Source organism: Sprattus sprattus (assembly GCF_963457725.1).
Source record: "Sprattus sprattus genome assembly, chromosome: 8".
Lineage (NCBI taxonomy): Eukaryota > Metazoa > Chordata > Actinopteri > Clupeiformes > Clupeidae > Sprattus > Sprattus sprattus.
The window spans coordinates 1,315,062-1,341,919 of NC_137927.1; the positions used below are offsets into that span (position 1 = coordinate 1,315,062).

A 26,858-nucleotide genomic window follows, 5' to 3' on the forward strand; every position below is an offset into this window, starting at 1 on the left:
AAGATTTCCGCTGACATGTTTTTCTCTCCTCCTTACCCCTGTTACAGTACCCCTATGAGCATCTAAATGCATGCTGTGTACAACACTTGTTGCTTCCCTTCCCCTTCTGCCACATGTAAGAGTATTTTTGGTTGTACTCTCTGAGTGATGGTTTAGGACTTGGAAGATACGCCAGTACAAAGTTTGTTGTAACAAGAGAGCTTTACTTGATAAATTGCAGCACAAATACAGTTGAGATTACATGATCAATTTCACCTAGTGAACACAACCTGAGAGCTCGAGCCTATGGTCTGCTACAGAGAAAGTCCAGTTCTTATAGTCTATCTTTTACCGATGTCATCTGTGGGCTCCTCGTGGTCAACAGGTGGGGGTCATGGGATCCCTACCCTGGTGTATCTGTTATTCGTAGGAAGGGACATTAATGTCACATCTATTGGTGTGAAACCCCTGCACTCTGCTTCTCAGGGATTAGCTGACCATGTTATCTCCCGAGAGTCCTTCAATGTATCAAAAGCTACATTCTCTCCTGTCCTGGACAGCACTCTCCTGTCCTAGACAGCTAAAAGCTACTGCTGTAGTGACCTGACCTTTCCAGGTCTAGGCCTGCAGTGACCTGACCTACCTAGGCCTGTTTTCCCACTCAAGGACTCTGGTTTCTGAACAAGACATTTCAAGGATTGTATCTATTCTTTCTAATAAACCTATACTGAACTGAAATTATCCTACACACACAACCCTCCCCCATTCCCCTTTCCTATCTCCACCCGACCGACCTCAAGCAGATGGGGCCCCATTTTTCCTTGCCCCTGCTGACATTGTGCTTGCACTAATATAAATAAAATTGTAATTGAATTTATTAACTGACCTTTGCAGTGTTCATTAAATGTTTTTATTTATATTAGGATATCACAATGCGTTGTAGAATCATGAGTTTAAATGTGAAACATAATTGTTAATTGTTAATGATACAAATATTCTCGTAATTATTATTATTATAATTATTAAAATCCAAGGATTTATGTATAATTGATGTGAACCAACGATTTCTCACAAATTCAGCCCGTAAAAACATTGGCACACACCAATATGGCCGATTTACGACTGCTTTTCAGCAGTCTTAAATTTTGTTCTTAGCTCAGAACAAATCCCAGATGGGAAAACTTTCATGAATGCCAGAATTGTCCCGGAAACCCCATAAGCGGGGTTAATGTTTTCTAAACTGGGTTCGAGAATGAGATCCATTGGATCTGGATGTCAAGGATTGAACCTGCGCTGCTAGATTGCTAGTCAATACTTATCATACAATACTAAACAAATTCAAGTCACCATCCTTCTAGTCTTAACTCAAGCCCACCACAAGCCTCATTCCCACACCGGAACAACTGCTGTTTAAACGCCTCAGTATGAACACTAATTAAAGTGTGGCAAATATCTCCATTTATTCCCAAAAACTGGTATCCTGAACAAAGCTTGACAAGACACACACCAGTGTCCAAACAATATTCAATTTAAGTGGAACAGGCACAACCACGAAAACTGAAAACTGGTCTTCATCTGCAACTACAACGTGCTGCAACCCAAAATCACCACAATGCACATAGTTTAACATCAGGGCATCTCACTGAACACAAAGCTCTCTGGGTGGATCACAACATTTTAACCTGTTAGAACCTTGATGTTTTTTGGCAAATTCTACCTAAAATTCCATGCCCAAATTAAAAGCCCTACTTTTGAGTCTTAGGCATAGTATGGTGGCAAATTTCAATTTGATGTTACAGAGTACCCCTCAAGCTATGATAAAATACCTTTAGAGTACCATATATGTTATCTAAAATTTTAGTAAGATGTTGATAACCTTCCCAAAATGAAGGCGCTCCCTATTTATTTTTCTTTTAGGTCTATATTACTATGGATGTAAGTGGGCAAATGAATTGAAAGGGCCAGTTTTGTCAGATAATTGTGTGACCCCAAGGGTATGCCATCACCTGAACAAATTTGGAACAGAAATCTCATCCCACTCAAAAGATGATTGGATTATCCTGATAAGCGAGGGGTCATTGAAGAGCTTAGATGATGGCCTTTCAACCATAGATAAACAACGATGCTTTTAACCCTGTATAACACAAGACTTGAAGACACCTGAACCAGAAGTAGTTTCCATTTAATTGTAAATGTACCTGTACTCTTTTTAGTTGTGTGGGTTTATCATGGGAATTACGAATAAAAACATGGATTAATGTGGATAATTATGGTGATGTTTTACAGTTTATACTTTAGGGTAAGTGATTCTACCGTTTATTTCCACCAAAGTCATTTGACTGCACATGAAGATACATCACGCTATAAACTTTTGAACTGACGAAAAATGTTTTTTAATTTTTTTTATTCTTCTACTTCTCCACATTTAGTTAGGTTCGTTTGACATCATTTTGACATGCACTATCGTAAAGCCATGTCGTTCATTTGACATATAGTTTGTTTACTTTAGCGAACTTTGATGTTACGCTAGCTTGACAGTAATAGCATGAAGATTTAAGGCGAGACACTACAGGTGAATAGGGTAAAAATCTTAAATAATAGGTATCACCATGAAACTTTCTCAGTTGATTACTCATGTTTAGATTAGAAAAAAATGTATAACAAGTTTATTGTATTTTGATGTTTGAATATGCAAATTAGGTGTTATCTTGTTAAATATGCGCCAATTTGCATAATGTTTAAAAGAAAAAATCTGATCATGGGATAAAGCCAGGTTAAAAATTCCTTTCCCCTTTTGTTGGCATATTAGATGGGAAGACAATTACAAAGGGGTTTATGGATATCTACTTTAGTTTTCCTGTAAATCAGAAAATACTGTCGATACCCTTAAAAAAACGATTTTCGCCATGTTTTTGGGGATATAATGTTATATAATTCAGGCTAGGAATAATATATTTACAAATCCCTCTGTAAATGTCTTCATAATATAGTTGGGTACAAGACTGGAAAGTTTGGTGTATATAGGGTGAACTGAAGTGGAGATTTTTTCCTTGGAGAAAATCGCATTTAAAGATTCAAGGAAGTGTCAAGCCATACCACGTGATGCGTCTGAACGAATCACGTTGTCAGAAACCACCGCAAACCAATGCAATTGCGTCCTTAGGTTTAAACCCACGTTTTTACTAACATCATTGGTTACTGCTGGAAAGGAAATGTCCTTATTTGGATAACATAGCCTTGTGTGTGAGATACAGGGCTTTCCAACGATACCAAAGATGACAAGCATTAGAAAGCCGATATACTGCACGTTACGTTGGAATGCTAACTTTCCTGGAAACCTATGAGAATACTGACGCCGCTAACAGACAAAATGTGAATAAATATACACATTAATGTATAATTAGGATATTTTCTTTATGCTAGTATGAAAGATTACATGTTTAGGGAGTGAACTAGCTCAAAATCTCAAAATTGACCACTGCTCAAAAAAAAGATGTTTTTGCCTGCCGTGTCTCGCCTTAAATAGAATCTCGGCCCGCGGATGGGCCAACAGAGTTTAAGAGGTTAATTGACCCAGTGCGTGGTTGGTGTTGGCAGGGTGCGATTTGTCCAAAAACCAGAGGGGGGGATGTTTTTTTATCAAAAAAAAAAAAACAATACATAGGCCTAATTCTCTTCATATACATGCATCATATATGTCTATGATATGATAATCGCTACTAGACGCTCAGTTCTTGTGCTCCCTCTCATTCACGTTGAAATACTGAAACCGAAACTGAAACTTTGAAACTGAAACGCAACTGTTTTGGACAGAACTCGCTAATTCAGTGAACAAAAAGATGGAGGTTAAATCCCCACCATCCCCCCCGGCAAATCGCACCCTGGGTGTTGGTGGTATTGCCTTGACCTGGTTCTCATCTACCTCGGCAATAGATGTTTTGCTGTGAATTTATGTTCCTCCCCCACAGCTAGTCTTTCCTGTGGGGTGCAACAGGGTTCCATCCTAGGTCCCATTCTGTTTTCTATTGACATGCTTCCCCTTGGCCAAATTATTCAAAAGTACAAAATGTTCTTCCATTGCTATGCAAATGACACACAGTACATGTTATCTCTGGACTCTAGAGTTGCATATAAGTATATTTATTTAACAACAACAACAAACTTGTCTGGCTCACCACATCCTCGCAGGCCAGAAAGAGGCACTGGCCCACTCTCAGACTGCAGCAGACGAGAAAGAAGCAAAATAAAAAACATCACACAAGGTGTATAAAGAAAGAAGTTAAAGCGTTCTCTGATGCCGAAACACTTTGTCAGCAGGGATAACCACATGGTGGGTCTCTGATGTCCAAGGTCGTCTTACTATGCTTTTGAAGTTCAGAAGAAATCCCAGATAAGAAAACTATCGAGGATGGCAAATGTTTTCCTAAATCCACCGAAGTGGGGTTCAGAAGAAAGTCCTTCTTAAAGTGTTCTCAACTGCTGTCGAGAATGAGGCCCAATGATTCGTTCTTTTGCCGGATACGGGTCTTTGGATCTATGATTCGTTCTTCTGCCGGACACAGGTCTTTGGATCAATGATTTGTTCTTTTGCCAACCGTGCCTTTGGATCTATGATTTGTTCTTCTGCCAACCGTGTCTTTGGATCTATGATTCGTTCTTCTTCCAACCGTGTCTTTGGATCAATGATTCGTTCTTTTGCCAACCGTGTCTTTGGATCTATGATTCGTTCTTCTGCCAACCGTGTCTTTGGATCTATGATTCGTTCATCTGCCAGATACGGGACTTTGGATCCTTTTCCACGTGACCTGCATAGGCTCAGTACTAGTAGAGGAAACAGAAATGATTCGTTCTTTTTCCGACTGGGTCTTCGGATACGGGTCTTTGGATCATTTTTCACGTGACCTGCATTCAACGAATCATTTCTGTTTCCTTGGCTTAGCCTATGCAATAGTCCTGATGTGCGGTCATGAGAAAAAGAGCTAATCTTTTTTTGAGAGGACTCGTTACTCTCGAGTCCTTGTAAGGATTCGTTCAAAATGAACGAATCGTTCACGAACGACACATCACTAGTTTAGATTGAATGAAATGCTCCATGGACAACCTCAACAGCTGTTTATTGCTCTGGAAGAAAGTGTTTTCGCGACTTCAGAATTATTTGTGAAGTTTAATGCTTCTCACATTATCTTAAAGAAGCATTCCGGATCAATTGCTATAAGCTAACGATATGCTAGCGGCTAAAACTAACGAAATCTCTTGAAATGTGCTGACTGACATTATGACAAACTAGTTACTCAACAACTGTCCTAACACAGTCAAACATCAAGCAAGTGCAACACAAGACAAAGCAAGATGGCAAATAAGCTACTTACTAGTTCGGCAGACAGTAGAAAGCCGGGGCGGCGTCAGGCAACCTTACATTTAGCAGTTATATGCCTATGGACCCTGGTATGGCAATGGCACGGAGGCGATTCTCCAGTGTTGCCAACTTAGCGACTTTGGCCCTCATTCTCGACAGCAGTTGGGAAGACTTTCAGAAGGACTTCAGAAGGAACTCCACTTAGGTGGATTTAGGAAAACATTTGCCATTCTCCATAGTTTTTTCACCTGCAATTTCTTCTGAACTTCAGAAGACTTTCAGAACGCGCAATAGCAGTCGTAACTCTTTCGGAATCTTCTCAAATGCGATTCCACAGGGCCCTCTTGTGGTTATTTGAGGAATTGTGTTGAGGAATAACATTTGAAAAAACTCTGTGTTACATGTAAAAGGGTTAACGGTTGAATTTGTAAGAACCCGTTGGTGATTGCGTTCACGTCAACTCTACAGACATCCTCGGATTAAAATAATTATGATAATAATAAATACGAGAATATTTGTATCATTAACAATTACATTTCACATTTATAGTCATGATTCTACGAGGTAGTATTTATTGTTACACTAGGTCTCTATTGCTCGTAGCTTGACTGTTCTCTCCCTTGTACGTCACTTTGGACAAAGGCTTCTGCTAAATAACTGAATGTGAATGTAAATGTACACGAACACTGCAAATGTAAGTGAATAAATAAATAAACATTAAACCCAATCTCTGAGAACTGTGATATGCATTCACTCCATTTTATACTGGTACTCGTGACCTGTCTTCACACTTATGGTGGCTATTTTTCGATTAAAAAAAAAAAAAAAAGTGACTTCTTAAATGTGTTTTACGGACTTCGGAAGTTCAACGTAAGAAAAGATCACCTTATTAATGAACACCTGTTACGAGTTGCTTTCGAGTGGATTTTGGAAATTCTGACAGCAGAATTGGCTATGGCTGCGTGCCCTAATAAGGAGCTGGCGGGGCGTGTATGTATGCAAATCCACTTTCACGAGAACGCGCATCAATTTAAGAAACTAATCCGAGGGAACACAGCTGAGAAGACTTTGGCTGTTTATGAACGCATTTTCAAGCGTGCGGGAATGCAGAGGAAGCGTTTCCCTTACGTTGTTTTTACAAAGTTGCGTATAAAACATTTCTGAAGAATTACAGAAAATGATCGAGAATGAGGGCCTTTGTCTCTATATCTGGCGACTTTTCAGACCCCCTTGGCGACTTTATTAGCAAAAAGATCTAGAGACTTTTTTGTTGTCATTTGGTGGATTATTGTGTTGACAAAGCACTGAAAAAGCATCTCACATATCCTGTTCTGCAGTTCACATTACAACTGATCTCACGAGAGCTGAGAACAGGGAGGGCTGTCATGGTCTCCTCTCCACTCACACAGCGCCTGCACGGCCAGTCTGACTAAATAACAGCAAAATATTAGAACTTTGTATTCGCGGGAAAAATATTAGTGATACCACGCTCAGAATTGCATATAGTGTGCATGCGCAGCTTATTTGCATATTATGCAAATTAGTTTATTATGTCATCTAGCGACTTCTGGCGACTTTCAGAGAGCTAACAGCTACTTTTCTCACAGAAAAGTTGGCAACACTGCGATTCTCCATATTAAAAGTCATTGCAGCGCCCCAATTTTTTTCAAGCTGTTATTTTAAGGTAAAACTGCTTATCCTAACCCTAATCCTGAAGTATAATTGTTGCATACTGTTACTTTAAGTAAACACATTGATAAGGATTTGATAGCGACAGTCTGTTGAGTCGGATGTTTTAGGCATTTGAGCTGTAAAGTTAAATTTAATTAGAAACGGTGAGGTTATTATTATTTGTAACCAAGAATAGCACTCTAGAGTCCCTCATGTTGACTGAGACAAGCGACACAATGTAGTCCATCCTATTTATTTTTTAGCATATCCGTAGCCAAGTATTTATTTTTTTTACAGGAGGAGACAACAGTGTGTTACAAAAGACTGACTGATGACTACATTTTAACCCACCAAACCGTTTGCTTAGGTTTTCTTACAGTGTTTTTTCACTCACACCTTACTTTCGACAAATTTTCGAAAATCCATTATTTTTTTCAAAAGGATTTTTTTTTAGAACCATGAAGTTAAAACGCCAACAGTAAAAACTACAAACTTACGGTTGTCTTCATACTCTGACGGAAACCGACCAGGTCAACCAGAAATCAATTCAACGCGACTTTTATGTTAAAGGGAATGAAAAACGAATGGTGGCCATACTGCAATGTCCGTTAATGTTGCTGGTCACGGTTCCGTGAAGCTAGCGGATTTAAGGATTTCTGTAGCGGGAATAAGACGTCCGGTCAGTCCGAAACGGCAGAATATACAGTCAAAATAAAAGTACAATTAACACTAAAAGGTCTATATCAGTATAGTATATGATTTACAGGGCCTGAATCGCTTTTGTGGCATTGGCGGCGCATCTTGTGCCCGCTGCACCATTCGGTAGGCTTAAGTGCTGATCACCAGATGTGAGATGAGTGGACATTATAATAGTAATGATAATGGTAATAATAATAATGGTAACAATAATAATATATAATCAGACAGATGATGAGCCCAATACATCAGCTGCATCCAAAGAGCCGGAGCCAGACCCAGACCCAGACCCAGATGAGATCAGGACAAACTGGCAAAACAGGGGAAGATGAGACCACACTGAATGTCAGGACAGAGCATCAGCAAGGGAGGATCTTGAGTGAGGCAGAATCCACAGACTTACCACACCAGCATCCACACCACCAGACACACCAGCATCCACGCCACCAGACACAACAGCATCCAAACCACCAGACACACCAGCATCCACACCACCAGACACACCAGCATCCACGCCACCAGACACAACAGCATCCACGCCACCAGACACAACAGCATCCACGCCACCAGACACAACAGCATCCACGCCACCAGACACAACAGCATCTACGCCACCAGACACAACAGCATCCACGCCACCAGACACACCAGCATCCACGCCACCAGACACAACAGCATCCACGCCACCAGACACAACAGCATCCACGCCACCAGACACAACAGCATCCACGCCACCAGACACACCAGCATCCACGCCACCAGACACAACAGCATCCACGCCACCAGACACACCAGCATCCACGCCACCAGACACAACAGCATCTACGCCACCAGACACACCAGCATCTACGCCACCAGACACACCAGCATCCACGCCACCAGACACAACAGCATCCAAACCACCAGACACAACAGCATCCACGCCACCAGACACACCAGCATCCACGCCACCAGACACAACAGCATCTACGCCACCAGACACACCAGCATCCACGCCACCAGACACAACAGCATCCAAACCACCAGACACAACAGCATCCAAACCACCAGACACAACAGCATCTACGCCACCAGACACACCAGCATCCACGCCACCAGACACAACAGCATCCACGCCTCCAGACACAACAGCATCCACGCCACCAGACACACCAGCATCCACGCCACCAGACACAACAGCATCTACGCCACCAGACACACCAGCATCCACGCCACCAGACACAACAGCATCCAAACCACCAGACACAACAGCATCCAAACCACCAGACACAACAGCATCTACGCCACCAGACACACCAGCATCCACGCCACCAGACACAACAGCATCCACGCCTCCAGACACAACAGCATCCACGCCTCCAGACACAACAGCATCCACGCCACCAGACACAACAGCATCCACGCCTCCAGACACAACAGCATCCACGCCACCAGACACAACAGCATCCACGCCACCAGACACAACAGCATCCACGCCACCAGACACAACAGCATCCACGCCTCCAGACACAACAGCATCCACGCCACCAGACACAGTACGACGGACATGAGACACACCCACATCCTCTCCAGACACAGTGGCATAAAGAGTAGGCTGACTAAGTGGAAACACACCACTTACCCTTCCTCCAACTGTCCACCTGCTACCTTCCTACCCTTCCTCCTGTGTCCTTTATGTGTATGGCGAATGGTACAGCGGGCACAAGATGCCCCGCCAATGCCACAAAAGCGATTCAGGCCCTGTAAATAATATATCATTTGAAAGGTCATGTTGTCAGGATGTCATTTTACCCCCATGTTGAGGTGCACAAGATTTAGTTTTCTTATTTCAGCTATTTGAATATTAGGTGTGCTCTCCATTCGCGTCTATGGCGAATGGCACAGTTGGCACAAGATGCCCCGCCAATGCCACAAAAGCGATTCAGGCCCTGTAAATCATATGTCATTTGAAAGGTCATGTTGTCAGGATGTCATTTTACCCCCATGTTGAGGTGCACAAGATTTAGTTTTCTTATTTCAGCTATTTAAATATTAGGTGTGCTCTCCATTCGTGTCTATGGCGAATGGCACAGTTGGCACAAGATGCCCCGCCAATGCCACAAAAGCGATTCAGGACATATAATCCATATATCATTTCAAAGGTCATGTTGTAAGGATTTCATTTTACACCCATGTTGAGGGTGCACAAGACTTAGTTGTCCTATTTCAAGTATTTGAATGTCATGCATGCACTCTAATTGTGTGCATTGTATAATGCCTTGTTTAATGGCTTTCATCAATTAGCTGTAGTGTTTAGTGTAACCCTCTTAGTTTCTTTGGTCTTCAAATAACAAATAAGTTATTTCTCGAATAAGGCAAATGATATGTATCCCAAATGATATATATCCCCCTGAAAAAGATAGAGCCATTTTTAGAGCTATTTAAAAATAGTAGGCTACTTTTAGAACAATCTGGAAGGTTTCCACCAAACATCTTCATTAATTTCTCATTCTTATACATTAAAAGGCGAAATTTCGACCGTTCGGTGGCTGCATGGAATTCATTATCATTATTGTTAGGGATTCCCATTGTTAACCGCTGTGGATCCGTATAAATCGCGGGACTTTTATTTTTATATTTTGGCTAACTTTTAGCCGTTTTGGCTAACAGTTTTAATATCCGGTTTGAACGTTCTATTCCCGCTAGGTTCACGCTGCTGCTGGTCACAGGCAGCTAGACTAACTTCGCTCTACATAAAATCAATACCGACTGAACCTTGCGCCAATGTTCAAAATATCAGAAGAAGCGGATCACTGACCAGTTTATCACTGAGAGCAATGTTAGTGAATCTTTGGTACTATTAATGCAACGTTACACCAAGTGTGACAGCTTTTAGTTTGATCGCTAACTAGCGTTTCTTATGACGGTTTGAAAACTCTGCAGGACTAGCATTTATTGTTGATGTTTCAAATGTTTTAAATGTCCATTTCATGTTTTTCCTCTGTGCTGTGAGGCACATCCTGTTGAGTCCCATTTTGAATTCCATGTCCTTTGGTGTGTTACTCGGTTCCTTTGACTGCATTAGAAACTTTCGGTTCCTGCTATACACCTGTCCATCGGCTGTCTGTACGACATAAGATCTTGGCTGGTCAGAAGGTCCAGTTACCTGGTTCCATACTCCATCTCTCCTTATTCTGCATTGTCGCCAACCTGAAATTTCTGAAGTGCTCTGGATCTTGGATCAAAGTTTTCCTTTTGCTTCTGTTTTGTTGTTTCGAACAACTGCTGTAGCTGTGTTTGTGACCATTTGAGGTTTCAGCATCTGTGATGTCAGAAGTCTCACACGTCGACCCATCATCAGCTGGGCTGTTAACACTCCGATATCCTCCAAAGGTGTGCTCCTCAGATTCAGCAAAGACAGATCTTTTCCATCAGCTTAAGCTTTTTTCAGCATGAGTTTGACGGTCTGTACTCCTCTTTCAGGCATTCCATTCGACTGCGCATGGTGGGGGGCATGAAGTGTTGTGAATTAACTCCAACTCTTTTGAAAAGGCTTGGAATTCTCTCACACTCTCACTCTCATTCTCTGCCTGCAGCTTTCAATGCCCAAGTGACTTTTGTGGATGCTCTTTAGCATTTCCACTCTCATTGCTGCAGGAAAGAGGAGCCGTTTACTTTATACAGAACTCCATCCACAACTGAAATGTCTTTACTGAAGTTCCAATACGCTCTAATTTCTTGTGCAGCTTGGCTCTTTGTTTCTGGGCATCCATTTAGGACTGACTACACTTACTGTGACAATATCACATCATTTTTTGTTTCCTTTCTGAATTCCTCTTAGTTCTTGATACTTGATGTGATATTTCTGCAGTCTCAGTAAGAGTCTCTGTATTCTAGCTGGAGCACAGCTCTGTGGCTATGTCATTATCACTTAAAGCAGTCTGTGATCCGACTGCACATCCACTTCTCTTCCATAGACGTACTGATGGACAATTTCTACTCCGTCCACAATTGCTAACATCTCCTTTTCTATTTTCATTCGACTTTCAGTCAATGTGCACGATGCATAAGCTAATGGCTTGTGCTCTTGAAGTAGGACCGCTCCAAGTCCACTTTTTGATGCATCCGCTGACGGTGTTACAGGGAGCTTTACATGAATACATTCCTTCAAACAGCTGTCTCACTGAATGAATTCTAATAAGAAGTCTGAGGAATCTATAACGACCAAAAGGAGTGTTGAGTACAGACACCAGTGCTGACTGCGTCTAGTTTGAGTTGCCAAAAACCTGAGTTTGCGTCCAGCACTGTAAAGTATTTTGCTTCTGAGAGTTTGCAAGTTATTTCCTCAACCGTTGGTAGCTGGTAGTGTTCCCTCATTACTGCTGTGTTGAAATCACATGGATCTAAGCAGATTCTTAGTTTTCCATTAGGCTCTTCAACAATTACAATAGGATTGACCAACTGAGTAGGCGCTTTGATTCATTTTTTTAATTCTGTTTAGCTCTGTTTTTAGTTTTTCTCTCAAAGTGACAGGAATTGTCCTAGGTGGGTGCACTTTTGGTGTCACGCTTTCATCAATTCGAATAGTGTCCTAACTCCAACCTATGCCCCTCAAACACCTCAGCATACTCCTTGAAGATATCCATTTTGTCACTTTTATTTAGTGCCATCACTCTCTTGATGAGCCCCATTTTTCACATGCCTGAATTCCAAGTATTGGTTTGCATTTGATTTTACACGGTGAATTCCAAAACAAATGCTTTCTTTTTGTAATTCACTATGCAGTACCACTTTCCATTCACAGGTATTTGTCTCAGTGTACGTTGAAAGTTTCTCATTTGTATGTTCTATGTTCTTTGTGGCTATTGTTTGCAATAGACTGTATGGAATAACATTGGCTTGTGCACCAGTATTGAGTTTCCATTTGACCTATTTGTGCTCCAATTTTAATTTGTCCCACAAACAGTTTTGCTTGCTGATCTGTGACGTCATCATCTACTGCATACACTTTCCTCGATCTACACATCTTGGCAAAGGGGTAAGTTTTTCTCAGTTCTTACATTGATGTAAATGTGTCACTCTGCCATGGGGGAGAAGGAGTGTGGCCAATAGGTCGGCTTAAGGGGAGTTTGATCCTCATGTGCTAGGTGTGAAGGTGTATGCATATGGTTGTGACAGGGAGGGCCTAATTTGGTCAGGAGGAAGGGCCTAGTTTAAGGTGTAAGCTGGGGACATAATAGAAAGGGGAACAGTAAGGGGTCTACCTAGATATGAAAGGTGTTAATGTTAGACAGGGAGGCTCTTGCTGACCAGTTTTGTGTTATTGTGTGTTGTTTTGTTTTTCATCCTGATGCTTGAAAGTTAATTGTGAGCTCTTATGAGGTTTTATTATAGGTTCTGAAATGTTTTGCAAAACAAGGCATATTATTAAAGGCACCCAGTGCAACTTTCGAGGCTTAAAAATAAACATTCAATTTCTAGTCTTTTTTACACGTAGTAAGTTTCAATAACTCCATACCATTACATATCGACATTCAAGGAGCAAAGATGAGACATCGTTGTGTAGTGAGAACTGATAGAAAATCGATAACAACAACAATCGCCGCCATTTTCTTTATTTTTTGTTCCAGTCAATGGAAAAATGGCCTCTCCCCACCGGCGATTGTTGTTGTTTACGATTTTCTATCAGTTCTCACCACACAACGACGTCTCATCATTGCTCCTTGAATGTCGATATGTAATGGTATGGAGTTATTGAAACTTACTACGTGTAAAAAAGACTAGAAATTGAATGTTTATTTTTCATTGAATGTTTACATAAAGTTGCACTGGGTGCCTTTAAGGTTCATGTTTTTTTATCATATCTTGCTAATATTGTTGCTTCAAAAATACTATATCATTATACTATAGGTAATTTACCTATTGCTCCCTTATTATTAACTGTTAGATTGCTTGATGTCCGTGACAATGTATTGAATTTGACATTTTCTAAGCTTCTCTTAATCTCTGTCCAATCCAGTGATGGAGAGGATGTCGATGCACTTCTGTCCTCACTGTGGCACCCGGCTCCAACCGGGCTTCAAGTTCTGCCCATCCTGTGGAGTGAAGCTGCCTTGCCTCGTCATGGAGCCTGACAGCCATGCTGGGGCAACATGCTCAGACAACACTGATACAGTGGATGGTAACAGACATCTGTCAATTACACCCAAACTCATTGTTCTCATAACAGACATCTGTCAATTACAGCCAAACTCATTGTTCTCTTAACAGACTTCTGTCAATTACACCCAAAGTCATTGTTCTCATAATAGACTTCTGTCAATTACACCCAAACTCCTTGTTCTCATAATAGACATACACATAAATAGCAAATATGTAGTAATTAAACAAATACATTAAAAGTAATTATAGAAAAAATATTGAATGTGGAATATTGAAATTTTCACAGTATTTTTTGGTTGGCATCCATGTAATAAATGAAATGTACAGCCATTCTGTCAGTATTACACATTAACTTGTTGTAGAGGAATTTGCAGAGGAAATTGTATGATGGGTTCTCCTGCTAATACCTCATCCTTTTATTTCATTCAGATTTGGAAATGTTAGAATCCTGCTCATCTCAGATATACTCCCCAGTAAAGATGACCCGTCAGGCAATTCACAGTGTTCAAAGCAGCCCTGCAACTCCTCCTCCTCCAGGTATGGGTTTCAAATGTATTGTTTGGAGGATAACCCCTTGAGATGCAATATTTTGTTTTCGAGGGGTCCTGAAGACACAAGACAAAGACAGTACAACACATGCACATTCAAACTCGCTCAAGTTCTACCTCTGGGTGAACTAGGTGGTTTAAGGTGGATTCAATCAGCATGTTAAAAAGATAACAGATTCAATTGGGTTGTATTTATAAAGTGCCAAAACAATACAATTGTCTAAAGGCACTTTACAGTGCCCAGAGCCTGAACACCACTTGTGCAAGCACAAAGGCGACAAGGGCAAGGACCAATTCCCAAGAAGAAACTTTGAACAGAAGCTCAGTTTATGAGGGAGTGGCCATTTGATTGGAGCCGGGCGGGTACAGAAGCATAGATAGGAAAGAGGGGGGGGGGGGGGGGGGGGGGAGGGTACCGCAGGGCTGTGATTGGACCGCTATCTACATAATTTCTGTAGTCTCACATTTCCGGTTTCATTACCTCATATCATATCATATACCTACTGAAACACCGAATACAAATTCACACAATCTTGCTTTGAAACCATAGGCTATTTAGTAGGCTGAAACAGGGAAGACGTGAAATGAACAAATAGCAAAATGTTCATATCCAATACCTTTTACATTTCTGAACATGCACACTCTCAATATCCTCAAACAGTTTTTGATGAGGAGGAGGAACTACCGGATCTTCAGGAGGAGATGAGGCTGCATGATAAAAGAGTCACTTTGATAGAAGCTGCCGTTCCCCTCGTTAGGGAGCTAAATGCCAATGAGAAGATAGAATTTGAAAATAGATGTGTAGAGAGCTTGACCTACTCTTCTGGCCGTGAACTGCTTTGCAACACCCACCAACCGTTGGAGAACTGTAGAAGGAGTGATTGCGTGTCCACGCAGTGACTCAGTCATAGAAGCCCATCTCAGCCATGAGTCACAACAGGGGTGAAGTCTTAGCTAAACAAGACAAGCTGGATCCAGATAGTTTAACTGTTAACATAAAGTAGCCATTAGTATCCGGTCTATTCAGGTGCCGACATGAGTGGTTGGTTGGCATCCTTGCAGTAAATGAAATAGTCAACAGCCAGCCTGTCAGAAATACACATGTTTGTTGTTTTTGTAGTTGTCAGATTTGCAGAGGAAAATGTATTCATGGTTCTCCTGTTCTCCTGCTTATACCTCATCCTTTTATTACATTCAGATATGGAAAAGTTAGAATCCTGCTCACCTCCGATAAACTCACCAGTGAAGAAGACCCGTCAGACAGCTCGCAGTGCTCAAAGCATCCCTGCAACTCCTACTTCTCCAGGTATGGGTTTGAGGTGGATTGATTCCTCAATCAACATGTTAAAGAGATAACAGATTGTCTTACAATGAAGCATTAGTCTGGGATTGCTCACACTCTATTGATTATTAGTACAGATATATCAAGGAGGTCCACTTTATTTAATTATTATTGGTTTGATAATGCTTCACAAGTTTGTTTAGAATAAAAATGCGACTTAAGTCTGAATTCGCAGATTTATCAGTAGAGTTATTTCAATAGGGTTGTATTTATAAAGTGCCAGAACACAATTGTCTAAAGGCACTTTACAGAGCCCAGAGCCTGAACACCACTGGCGCAAGCACAAAGGCGACAAGAGCAAGGACCAACTCCCATGAAGAAACTTTGAACAGAGGCTCAGTTTATGAGGGAGTGGCCATCTGATTGGAGCCGGCCGGGGAGAGAAGCATAAATAGAAAAAAAGGGGGTTCGACGGGGCAGAAGGCAAGGGAAGGGAGGGAGGAGGATCAGGATTAGCATGCTAGCATACTGTACATGTAGCAAATGTACACAGCACATAAAGATATTGTACATGATGCAAACAAAATTGATAGTGGATAAAATGGGGAGAGAGCATTGTTCAAGTTTTATAGAATAACTTAGTGGGTGTACATTGCGCACGTAAGGCTACTATTACAAGGAGAGCAACAAAACAAAACTATGTCAATGGTGGCAATTATTTACATTGTGGGTAAATAGGCTAGAACAGAGTATGTAGCTGTATTATGAGCAGGGTAGAATTAATGCATGACAGTGTGGTGGGGATGGATTGGTGCAGACAGAGGGTCTCTGCAAGTAGATCAGGTGGAGAGATTACAGCAGCATCCCACAAAATGTATTCAGGCTTCTCCTGTTCTCCTGCTTATACCTCATCCTTTTATTACATTCAGATATGGAAAAGTTAGAATCCTGCTCATCTCCGATAAACTCACCAGTGAAGAAGACCCGTCAGACAGCTCGCAGTGCTCAAAGCATCCCTGCAACTCCTCCTTCTCCAGGTATGGGTTTAAGGTGGATTGATACCTCAATCAACATGTCAACATTGTAGGGGCAGCCGTGGCCTACTGGTTAGGGTTTCGGGCCCACATCCACGGCTGAGGTGCCCTTGAGCAAGGCACCTAACCCCAATCACTGCTCCCCGGGCGCTCAAAAGCAGCTCACTGCTCTGGGTTAGTGTGCTTCACTGTCTGTATCACTACCCTGGATGGGTGAAATGCAGAGATAAAATTCAGAGTGTGTATGTGTGTCACTATCTCTGCCGTAAACAGTCACTAGTCACTATTTCAATTTCAAAGATTAGTCTGGGATTTCAATTATTATTGGTTATTATTGGTGAAGTCCCTCCCCCTTCTCACTGTGGCCAAAAGGGGAGAAGGGCTAGACTCCCCCACCAGAATGGTTGGGTCCGGGTTCCCCCACATCGGCGGATGGGTCCAATTGGGACTGATTGGGCCTTGTTAAAAGGTGCACCTTATTGTTGAGGGAGGCATGACTGGAAAGGCTGCAAGAACAGGGACATACAAGGGGGTGCAACGGCGGACTCCCGAATGTCCGCACAGGAGGCCATTTTAAGGACGGTATAGCTTCCGGAAGGGATCAGTGGTACGTTAGGTAACGTCAGTGATCTTCACAATCGTTTACACTCTTATCTCGCGAATATCTTGACAGATTTACAAATTACTTTATTTACAAACGTCATTACCTTGGTAATAATTCTGGATGCTTGAACATGTTGAAATGTGCAGCTTTATTGTGTATCACGGCTATTGTGTTTCAATCATTTTACATCAATTGGCGAGGCAAATTGTTCTTTCTTTTCAATACAACTTAAGTTGCACATAATAAAACTGAAGTTGCACATGATTTCCAATCGGGTTGGTTTGTTAAACATCTACATTATGATTTCCACAGGAAATTGCTGACTTTATTGCCAATGAAGATGCCAGAATTTTGTGCAGTCTGTTCTATTGAACGTTCCCTTGAAACGAGATCCCGTGGGATCACCTGTATTTTATTATATCAGTAATATTGCTTTTAAAACGGTGATAATAAAAGTATACATTTATCTCCTGTTGCCATTCTGTATGCTGAGTTTTAGTAGCCTATTGATTTTACATAAATAGCTTGTGCATGTCTATTTATGGCACCTATCTGAGCGAGCTATTCCGTCTCAAAATGGCCGAATTGTGCGGACATTTGACTCCGTCGGCCAGCAACGCGGGCCACTTATCTAGCCTTTATCTAAGATATCTATGGGTACATAGACCAAACCTGTTGAGAGTGCAGAGTTATACCTTGACCTAAAATGGATGTTTAAACAAAAAAAAACGATTATCAATTCTAAACCGATAAAATGATTATCAATCCATTTCGACTTTTAAAACATTCAAGTTTGCTACTTAGAGTCTTTGCTACACTTCCTACTTTGTGTTTGATAATTAAAGAAAATCAACAGATGAATTACCTTCTCTATTTGCTTTATTAGAGAAAAAGCTTTTAATGGTCACAATTTTGACCATTTACATTGTGGGTAAATAGGCTAGCATAGAGTACTTGTCTAGGTGTGTCTTTAGTTGTATTAAGTTCAAGTTTTTTATTTGTCACAAACAATACATTGAAGTGTCAAAGGGTCTATGCTCCAAACTGTGCAAAAATAAATAAAATATAAATTAATGAATTAAGATAACATTTTCAAATAAATAAATAAAAATAAGGTGTTGAATTAAAATTTTGAATTCAAGTGTCTCACTGCCTGTGGATTAAAACTTCTCTTAAGTCTCTCAGTCCTTGAGTTCGAAACATTTCATCACTGCAGATGCCACTGGACGGTAATCGTTCAAACATATGGTATACTATTTTTGTATCTGTTGTTGTCTGCTAGTGGCATGTGTTCTAACCCATCTTGAGTATGGAGGAGTTGAGTCTTCTGCAGGTGTTGATGGCCTAACCCAACTAAACACTGATGAACTTGGAAGGTGGCTGGCTGCTTGAAAAACTCAGTGAAAAGTTTAGAAAGGCAGCTTGGTTGATGCTGTTGTAACCTGCTACTCAGGTTTGATGGTTGGGGAGTGATTAAGGAGCAGAACGCTGGCAGTGGGTGGTAGGTAGGACACAAGAAAGGGCTCGGACACATACTCTGCAACATCAATGAATGAAGGCTGGGGCAGGGGGAACTGCCACTTCCTCCTCCTGGACAGGAAAAAGGGAAAATCCCTAGATAGCAGTGAAAAGGGGAGAGGCTTTTGGATGAAGAGATGAGAGGCTTGTGGATGTATTCTACCCAGATTAAGATATTACTCCAGCAAGCAGTGTCTTGAGCGGTCATGAACCACCTCGAACCTCTTATTGCACCTTTCAGTCTGACCACTTGTTTGGGGGTGGAAACCCTAGACCACCTAGGAGAGGCACCAATTAGCTTGCAAAAATTAATTAAAGTGCTGTGATTTGGGGGCCACGATCAGACAAAATGTAATTAGGTAGTCTATGTTCAAGCGTTTGCTCAGATGGATTCCACCATTTGATTTTCCACTTTCTTCTTACCACTCTGTCTACAGTGCTTGTCAGTCAGTATAAGAGTCGGGGGCAGTGGAGTTAGAGTCCAGAATATATTCCTGCAGCCAAGCCTTAGTGAAACACTGCATTCCCGATATACTGTATCTGCTTTGTTTTGCCAGCACTCAAGCTCATCTATCTTACTCGTCAGGGACCTCACACATCTCCTATTTAGCTTGTGTCTGATCGTCTGTTTCAGAATAATTTACTGGATCCTAAGCGGTCTCGTTTAAAGAGTGGTCATAATAACGAAAGTGCTCTATTTTATTGAAAAACTTGCTTAACGCAGCATTTGACTGACTAGTTAATTCTTTTCAGACATACATTTTGTTATATGATCATATTTTTTGTTTTTGGTATTATTATTATTATTTTTGTCACATTAATAATAATTTATGTTTTTACGTTAATATGATATTTAAATGTTATATGCATTTTGTTGCATTTTATTATTTGCTTTATTTAGTTGTTGCTCATTACTCTGATTTGTATCAAATCAAAAGTAACTTTGGACAAGAGCATCTGCTAAATCCCTAATCTAGAACTTCAACTATATAATAAATTCAAATATTTTATTTGGTAGGTCAGAGAGTTCTGAAGTTGCCTCGTAAACGCAAGGTCATTGGTCAAGAGGAGTCTGAAACATGCTCTGCTTTTCCACTGAATACCTCCCCTCGGACCTCTCCTCCAGGTGAGTACACAGACCCACAACATCATGGCAATTGCTGGTCAACTGTGTCATTCAAAGCTATCTAAAAGCTAAGTTAGATGACCGTTGTTTGTGTGTGTGTGTGTGTTTCATTTCCCTTTAGTCAAAGGGAAGAATGCCAAGGGTACGGGTGTGGTCACGCCTCTACAGGAAGGAGTCGAACTGAATGACCAGTCAGGGGGGAAGTGGAAGCTTTTGCAGTTGCTCAAGCAGAGTGACAACGAGATCATATATAAAGGTAAGACTCTTTGCCAAAGCTATGGTTTTGTTGAGTTCCATGTGTACCCTTTGTGTGCTTATGGTTTGGGATTACACTTGACAAACTGGATGACCTCCGTGGACCACAAATGCCACTATACAAATCAGCCACTTGTAGCAATAACTCACCTTCACGTACACAGACTACAATTAAGCAATAAGGTACTCAAGGCAGTACTGTATCGTCAATAATGTACTGTTTGAGGGTGTTGTTAGGCCCGACGCGTAGCCGACGCGTAGCCTTCACCTTCGCGTACACAGGCTAAAAGATGTCACCTTCACGTACACAGACTACAATTAAGCTGAAATGCGATACACAACGTTTGGTTGCTTCAACTTATAATGTAAGCTACGCTACGCGTCAGGCCTAACAACACCCTCAAACAGTACATTATTGACAATACACTACTGCATCGAGTACCTTATTGCTTTTATAATACGGTTGCCAGCGACATTATAAATAGTAAGTAAATAGTAAGCTGCCTTTTAGCACAAAAAAGTTGTAGCAACCAAATGTTGTGTATTGCATTTCAGTAACCTAGAGAAAATAGTCCCCCTATGTGTGCTATGCAACAGACACAACATTGGGAACATCATGTTTGTTAGTCTAGCACCAAAAGTTTGTTGATGATTAGCTATGAGATCGACATTAATTTGTGCGTCGTCTGAAAACATCCCAGGTCTCCTTGCTAGATCGCGTACCATCTAATTAATTCACATTGCTCATTTGATAAAAGTTTCCATTAAAATAACAAAAATGATAATAGGACACTTTCAATAAAATTATATTGTAATTTAAACAGGCCTAAACATTCTAAATCAATCATAAATGCTTTCTAGGCACTGGGCATAACAACGTTAGGTTAATAAACGTAACCTTAATAGAGTGACTTGTGACTCGATAGACAACATTAAGCTGTTGTTAACGTTTATTTATGTTGATTTGGATATCTCCATTAATTGTGCATAAATGTATTAATTGTGCACGTTCCTCATGTCCCCTTCGTAATTCATTTGCTATGGAATATGCTGGGAGCGTTGCTCTCTATCCATTAAATAGGGAACGTATTTCACTTATGTGTAGAACCTATTTAGAATGGCTGACCTTACATAAAACGGCAGTGAAAAAGCCCAGAGACTGGAGGCAAACAGTACCTCTGCCTCAATGAGTGAGAGAATATCAGCATGCTACATTATACTTATTAGCAGTGAGGCTAGCTAGCTACTATGTGTTTCATTGGATTTTTGGTCTAAGCGTTAGCAACAACCTAATAATAATGGTCGAGAGCTTCAGTTAAGACCTACAATACATTGCAACATTCGTGCAGCACATAAACAACTAACCGAGTCAATGTAGACATATAAAAACTTGTGTAGATAGTAGAGCTGCAACGATTAGTCGACGAAATCGACTAAGTCGATTGTGAAAAATGGTCGACGCGGATTTGTGTCGTCGACGCGTCATTTAATATTTAAAAAAAAAAAAAAAAAATGTTTTTTTTTTCTTTGCAGACCCTAACAGAGCTACCGGTACTTTTAATTCGGAATTGCATATAGGAAGTGCGAAATAGCTGCGAAAAGCGAATTATTCTGAGATGGCTGATGTTACTATGGAAACAATAAACAAAGCTTGGTTTAGCAGCTGCTGCATATCAGATATGGCTAACAGAAAAGTTTTTCTCAATGATGGTCAATTATTAGTAGTTTAAGAAGTACTACTACAGTATTTCAAAGAGAACGGGCTGTGGGAGCATAAGAACAGTAAGTGTCTTGCAGTGTAAGCAGCAATTATCATAGACATATATCTATAACTTATTGTAAGGTTTACTCTTAAATGTTTGAAAACAGAACGTCTCATGGAGGATGCTTGCTAACGCTATTTCAGTTATGTTAAGTGCAATGCGGTAAATCAGTGAATTATCAGAGTAGCCTGTATTTTCGTTTGTTCTGAATAGATAACCTCCTCCACTTAGCAATCTTAAAAAACAAAAGATTGTGGATTTTTTTTTTTCATATGTTGAATTTGAATGTCACCTGCAGCTCAGTTATGTTGCACTTGCAGAGGCTTGATTGCTATTTTGAGTTCCTTTTAAAACTTTCTCTTTACTTTTTAAACTTTATTTCTCTTTCTCTTTACTTTTATAAGCATATTTGCACTCTTAATTTGTATTACTATTTAATGTATTTATTATGATGGTTACATTTGTACTTGTTACTCAAATACATTTGAAATTCAAATTCCAACATTTTGAATCATTTTTTAAATTTATGGAAATAATCGTTAGATTAGTCGATTAATCGGAAAAAAAAGTCGATAGATTAATCGATTACCAAAATAATCGTTAGTTGCAGCCCTAGTAGATAGCTTTAATTCACATAAAATGTTTCCCACTAACAGGCTCCTGAGAAGCCGCCATCTTGGTTCGATTTCGAATCTACTGTTATTTTGAGTGCACACTGATATGGAACGCTCAGGTAAATGTAAACAGGTGGTACAGTACATTATGGCTCAATACAGTACACCCTGTGGCTCACACTCAACCAATGAGAATGCTTGATGTCATCTACCCGTATTATAAGATGCAATAACTCACCTTTCACGTACACAGACTACAAGATGCAGTAACTCACATTCACAAACACAGACTACAAGATGCAATAACTCACCTTCACGTACACAGACTACAAGATGTTATAACTCACCTTCACGTACACAGACTGCAAGATGTTATAACTCACCTTCAGGTACACAGACTACAAGATGTAATAACTCACCTTCACGTACACAGACTACACGATGCAATAACTCACCTTCATGTACACAGACTACACGATGCAATAACTCACCTTCACGTACACAGACTACAAGATGCAATAACTCAACTTCACGTATGACCACAAGATGTAATAACTTCACGTACACAGTCTACAAGATGCAATAACTAACCTTCACTTACACAGACTACAAGACGTCATTGTCGGTCAAGGAGACGTGTTGCCGCTGGAAAACGTATTGAAACCGGAAGTGGGTGATTTACTCCGTTTGATTGGCTAATACCAGGACCTTGAATTTTTCGTTGAGAACTTGTCTTGATCGCCTGACATTTATACGAACGTTTTATTTATTTATTTATTATTTTTGTGAAGTTATACGGCTCAATACTCAACTGACTTGTTGACCGAACTTTTACGAAGTCATAAAACTAAACACACAAGTTACTTGTTAACCGAACTTTTACGAAGCTATATGGCCAAAATACTCAGCTAGCGTGCTAATCAAACGTTTACACCGTGTCAAATAAGCTATTAATAGTTACAAGGTAGCGTAACACCTCCTCGTATGCATCATGTTATTGAAAAAAAAAAATGAAAATTTTTGTTTTTTTTAACAAGCAGACCACTGAAGCATGTTGACGTTTCTTTATTTCAGAAATTGTTACAAAAAAACAGCACTATTCCTCACAATTTTTGTTCATCTTGGATGTTTACATCGTAAAGTTGGTTTACAATCTGGCTGTCCACTTCCCAGCAGCAGCTTGTCAGAGACCGAAATTATTATCAAACAGTTTTCAATTGATGTCTTTGAAACAAATCTAATCTTGCCATAATCTTTCTGAAATTGAAGTAATGTACTGACATCTGACAACTAAAACATAACAGCCATCAGTAGATATATCAATAAATACGTTTCACATTGAGTGACAGGTTGCTTGCTTGCTTTTTAAGGGGGAAATTGAGAGAACCACAGTGCCCCAGATATAACAAGCAATGTTCATATAGCACAGTAGCTGATGCCATATGCACAATTTAACTAAAATTCAGTAGAAATAATTGCAGAACTATGCAAATGTACAGGATTTATATTTTATTTCAATGTAAGACATTTAGTGTAGGTGATTGAAAGAAGATAGATGCCAGTCTTCAGGTGGAGGGTCTTGTATGCTGTGGTCAGTCAAAATTAACTGAGTCTTGATGTGTTTAATTCTGGAGACCTGTGGAGATATACAAGACAAACTGCAAAGCATAAACTTGTTTTTAAAAACCTGCTAACTAACACTACTCAAAGCAAGACCTGTTTAGTTGAAAGCCCACTCAACTGCGTAAAGGTACAGGTTATGGGTGGGGTGTTAGAGAGACAGGACAAGACGCGAGACACGGTTAATGAAAAATAAAAAGCATCCTTACATACCTTTATTGTGTGACAAATATATATATATGTCACAAGGACATGTGACAAAGACATACAAACTTCACAGGGACATACATAGAACATGATATACATTTAACATATCTAAACAGTAAACCTGCAACTAGCCCCAGGTGCGCGCTGACAGATTGCAAGCACACTCGGGAACTCTAAAGGACTTCCTACAAGCGCAACGCACGCACTGCTCGCTGACCACACCTGTAAGACAACAAAAATAAGGCACATCTTTCTTAACCCAGGTGTGAACCGACAGATTGCATGTGCACTTAGGAACCGTAAAGGACTTCCTACAAGCGCAGCGCACACACTGCTCGCTGACCACACCTGTAAGACAACAAAAATACACCATACTATTCTGTATTGGTTTAATTAATTTAGGGAGCTGTTAATTAAAATGTGTGTTTATTTAGTGTCTGGTGTTTAAAGGGAGATAGTCATGTCTTCAGGTGGAGGATCTTTCTTCAGGTAGATGCCAGTCTTCAGGTGGAGGATCTTTTATGCTGTGGTCAGTCAAAATTAACGGAGCCTTGATGTGTTTAATTCTGTAGGCCTGTGGAAATATACAAGTTATGCTTACATACCTTTAACTCCAAGTGGCTGGCATTGACAAACCTGTACAGCTACAGTACGACGCTGTTTAGTTGAAAGGTACATGTTATGGGTGGGGTGGTAGTGAGAAAAGACAAGACCAGGTTAATGAAAACACAAAGTAGCCACGGTCAGGAGAGTGAAGACCAACGAAATGGGGCAGTAGCACCACGCCATTGACACAGCACGTCACTGGACGTGCTGTCCAGTCACGACACTACAACATGTATGCGTCTGTAGTAAGGGCGTGGAACACTGCTTTGTCCTGTGAAGACAAAAAAAACTTCTACAAAACAATAACAGATTCTGGTAGGTTGTCAGAGAAAATAGAACCTACTTACAGTGGAACGTTGTGTATGATCTGCAACGCACGTATTCACAATGTACAACAAAGAAAAAGAAATCTGATTGGAAAAAAATAAAATAAAAATGTATTTAAGTTTTACTTACATCATCGGTCTGCCAGATGAAATCTTGGCCTGCCAGAAAGTCACGAAACATAGCACGACAATTTCCAATGCTGATCATAACCGGGTCTTTGTTGGCTTCAGCATTGCGGATCTGTTGCGTCAGTACCTGATGGATTGGAAGCATGCGCACAGAAGTTAGCACACATAATGGACACCCCAAACTACTACTTAATAGAAAAGATGGTTCTCATGATAAACTAAAGACCATTTTACTTTTAAAGAGTGTGACGGGGCACCAGTGTTGTTTTCGTCAGGCAAGACGAAAACGAAAATGACGTCGTCAGACCCCTTTTTTCCATGACGAAAATGAGACTAAGACGAACGTCACCAAAGCCATATAAAGACTAAAATGTGACGAAAAATTTAGACATTTTCGTCAGACGAGAACTAGACGAGACTCAATTGTTAGTGAGTGGACGAACAAAGTTTCAAAACATGCTTTTTTTCCGCCAACTATAATATGCGTGCAATGTCAATCAAGAGCTCAGACATCAGAAATGGAGCCAGCTGCTTGTCTTAACAGTCACGACCCCATCACACACTAAAAGCCTCGCTCACGCGCAGCTGCCGTACGGCTGTACGCACTGTGCGTACCTTCTGCTACGTGAGAAGAAGAAAGAGAGAGAGAGAGTCTGCAATCATGCGCTGAGCCTGGCCAGTGCACAAAGCACAAACAAACGAATAGTGATTAAAGTACAAACAAACGCTTACAAAAGTTATCTGACACACGCTGTTCCCAGCACGACGCATGCATTGCCACTGTAATTCAATACTATGAACGCATATTACAATAGGTAAACTGCAGACAGTGGGGCGCGCAAAAAAAATGCAGTACTACGATCTCCCTGTCCAAATGAATGGAGTCATTTGACTTTATGATCAGCATATTCAGGGTTTGCTTCAGTATCTTACACCCCTCCTCCTTATCCAACAATGTATGGCAGCAAATAAAATCGGTGTACGGACAACTAATGGCCGTTGAGTATGCAGAGCTGGAGCTGTGGAAACAGCTAAATGAGTTACAGCCAAATCGCAGTGAGCCTTGTCAAGCACTGGAAAGTTCGGCAAATTTCCACCCAAACATTCATTGAGTCTTGTTGACAATGCCCGTTTAAACAACGTCTGCTGAGCGGTCATTAAGTACAATCTTAAGACATATCTACGAAGTACGATGACTGACAAAAGACTGACCGGACTTGCTCTCATGAATATTCACACAGATTTGGAAATCGACAGTGAAAAAGTAAAAAAACAATATGCAGAAGGAGAATTCACTTAAATTGTAAGGGCAATACGTTTAGGCTGTAACCCATTATCTGCGCGTGAGTGTTAATGTGCACGGTTTTTTTTTGGGGGGGGGGG

The 26,858-nt window shown here is 40.6% G+C and overlaps 1 protein-coding gene across 1 annotated transcript in view; it reads left to right on the forward strand.

Moving 5' to 3' along the window:
- Positions 1 to 10,392: 10,392 nt before the first annotated feature.
- The window catches only part of vrk3 (VRK serine/threonine kinase 3), a 54,307-nt gene continuing 37,841 nt past the window's right edge, over positions 10,393 to 26,858 (forward strand). Inside the window, exons 1-8 of the mRNA XM_080844080.1 lie at positions 10,393 to 10,520; positions 12,648 to 12,719; positions 13,701 to 13,862; positions 14,273 to 14,380; positions 15,590 to 15,697; positions 16,603 to 16,710; positions 19,848 to 19,955; positions 20,077 to 20,211. Of these exons, the coding sequence (XP_080700206.1) occupies positions 13,703 to 13,862; positions 14,273 to 14,380; positions 15,590 to 15,697; positions 16,603 to 16,710; positions 19,848 to 19,955; positions 20,077 to 20,211 (727 nt within the window). The 5' untranslated portion in view covers positions 10,393 to 10,520; positions 12,648 to 12,719; positions 13,701 to 13,702. The remainder of the gene's footprint in view (positions 10,521 to 12,647; positions 12,720 to 13,700; positions 13,863 to 14,272; positions 14,381 to 15,589; positions 15,698 to 16,602; positions 16,711 to 19,847; positions 19,956 to 20,076; positions 20,212 to 26,858) is intronic.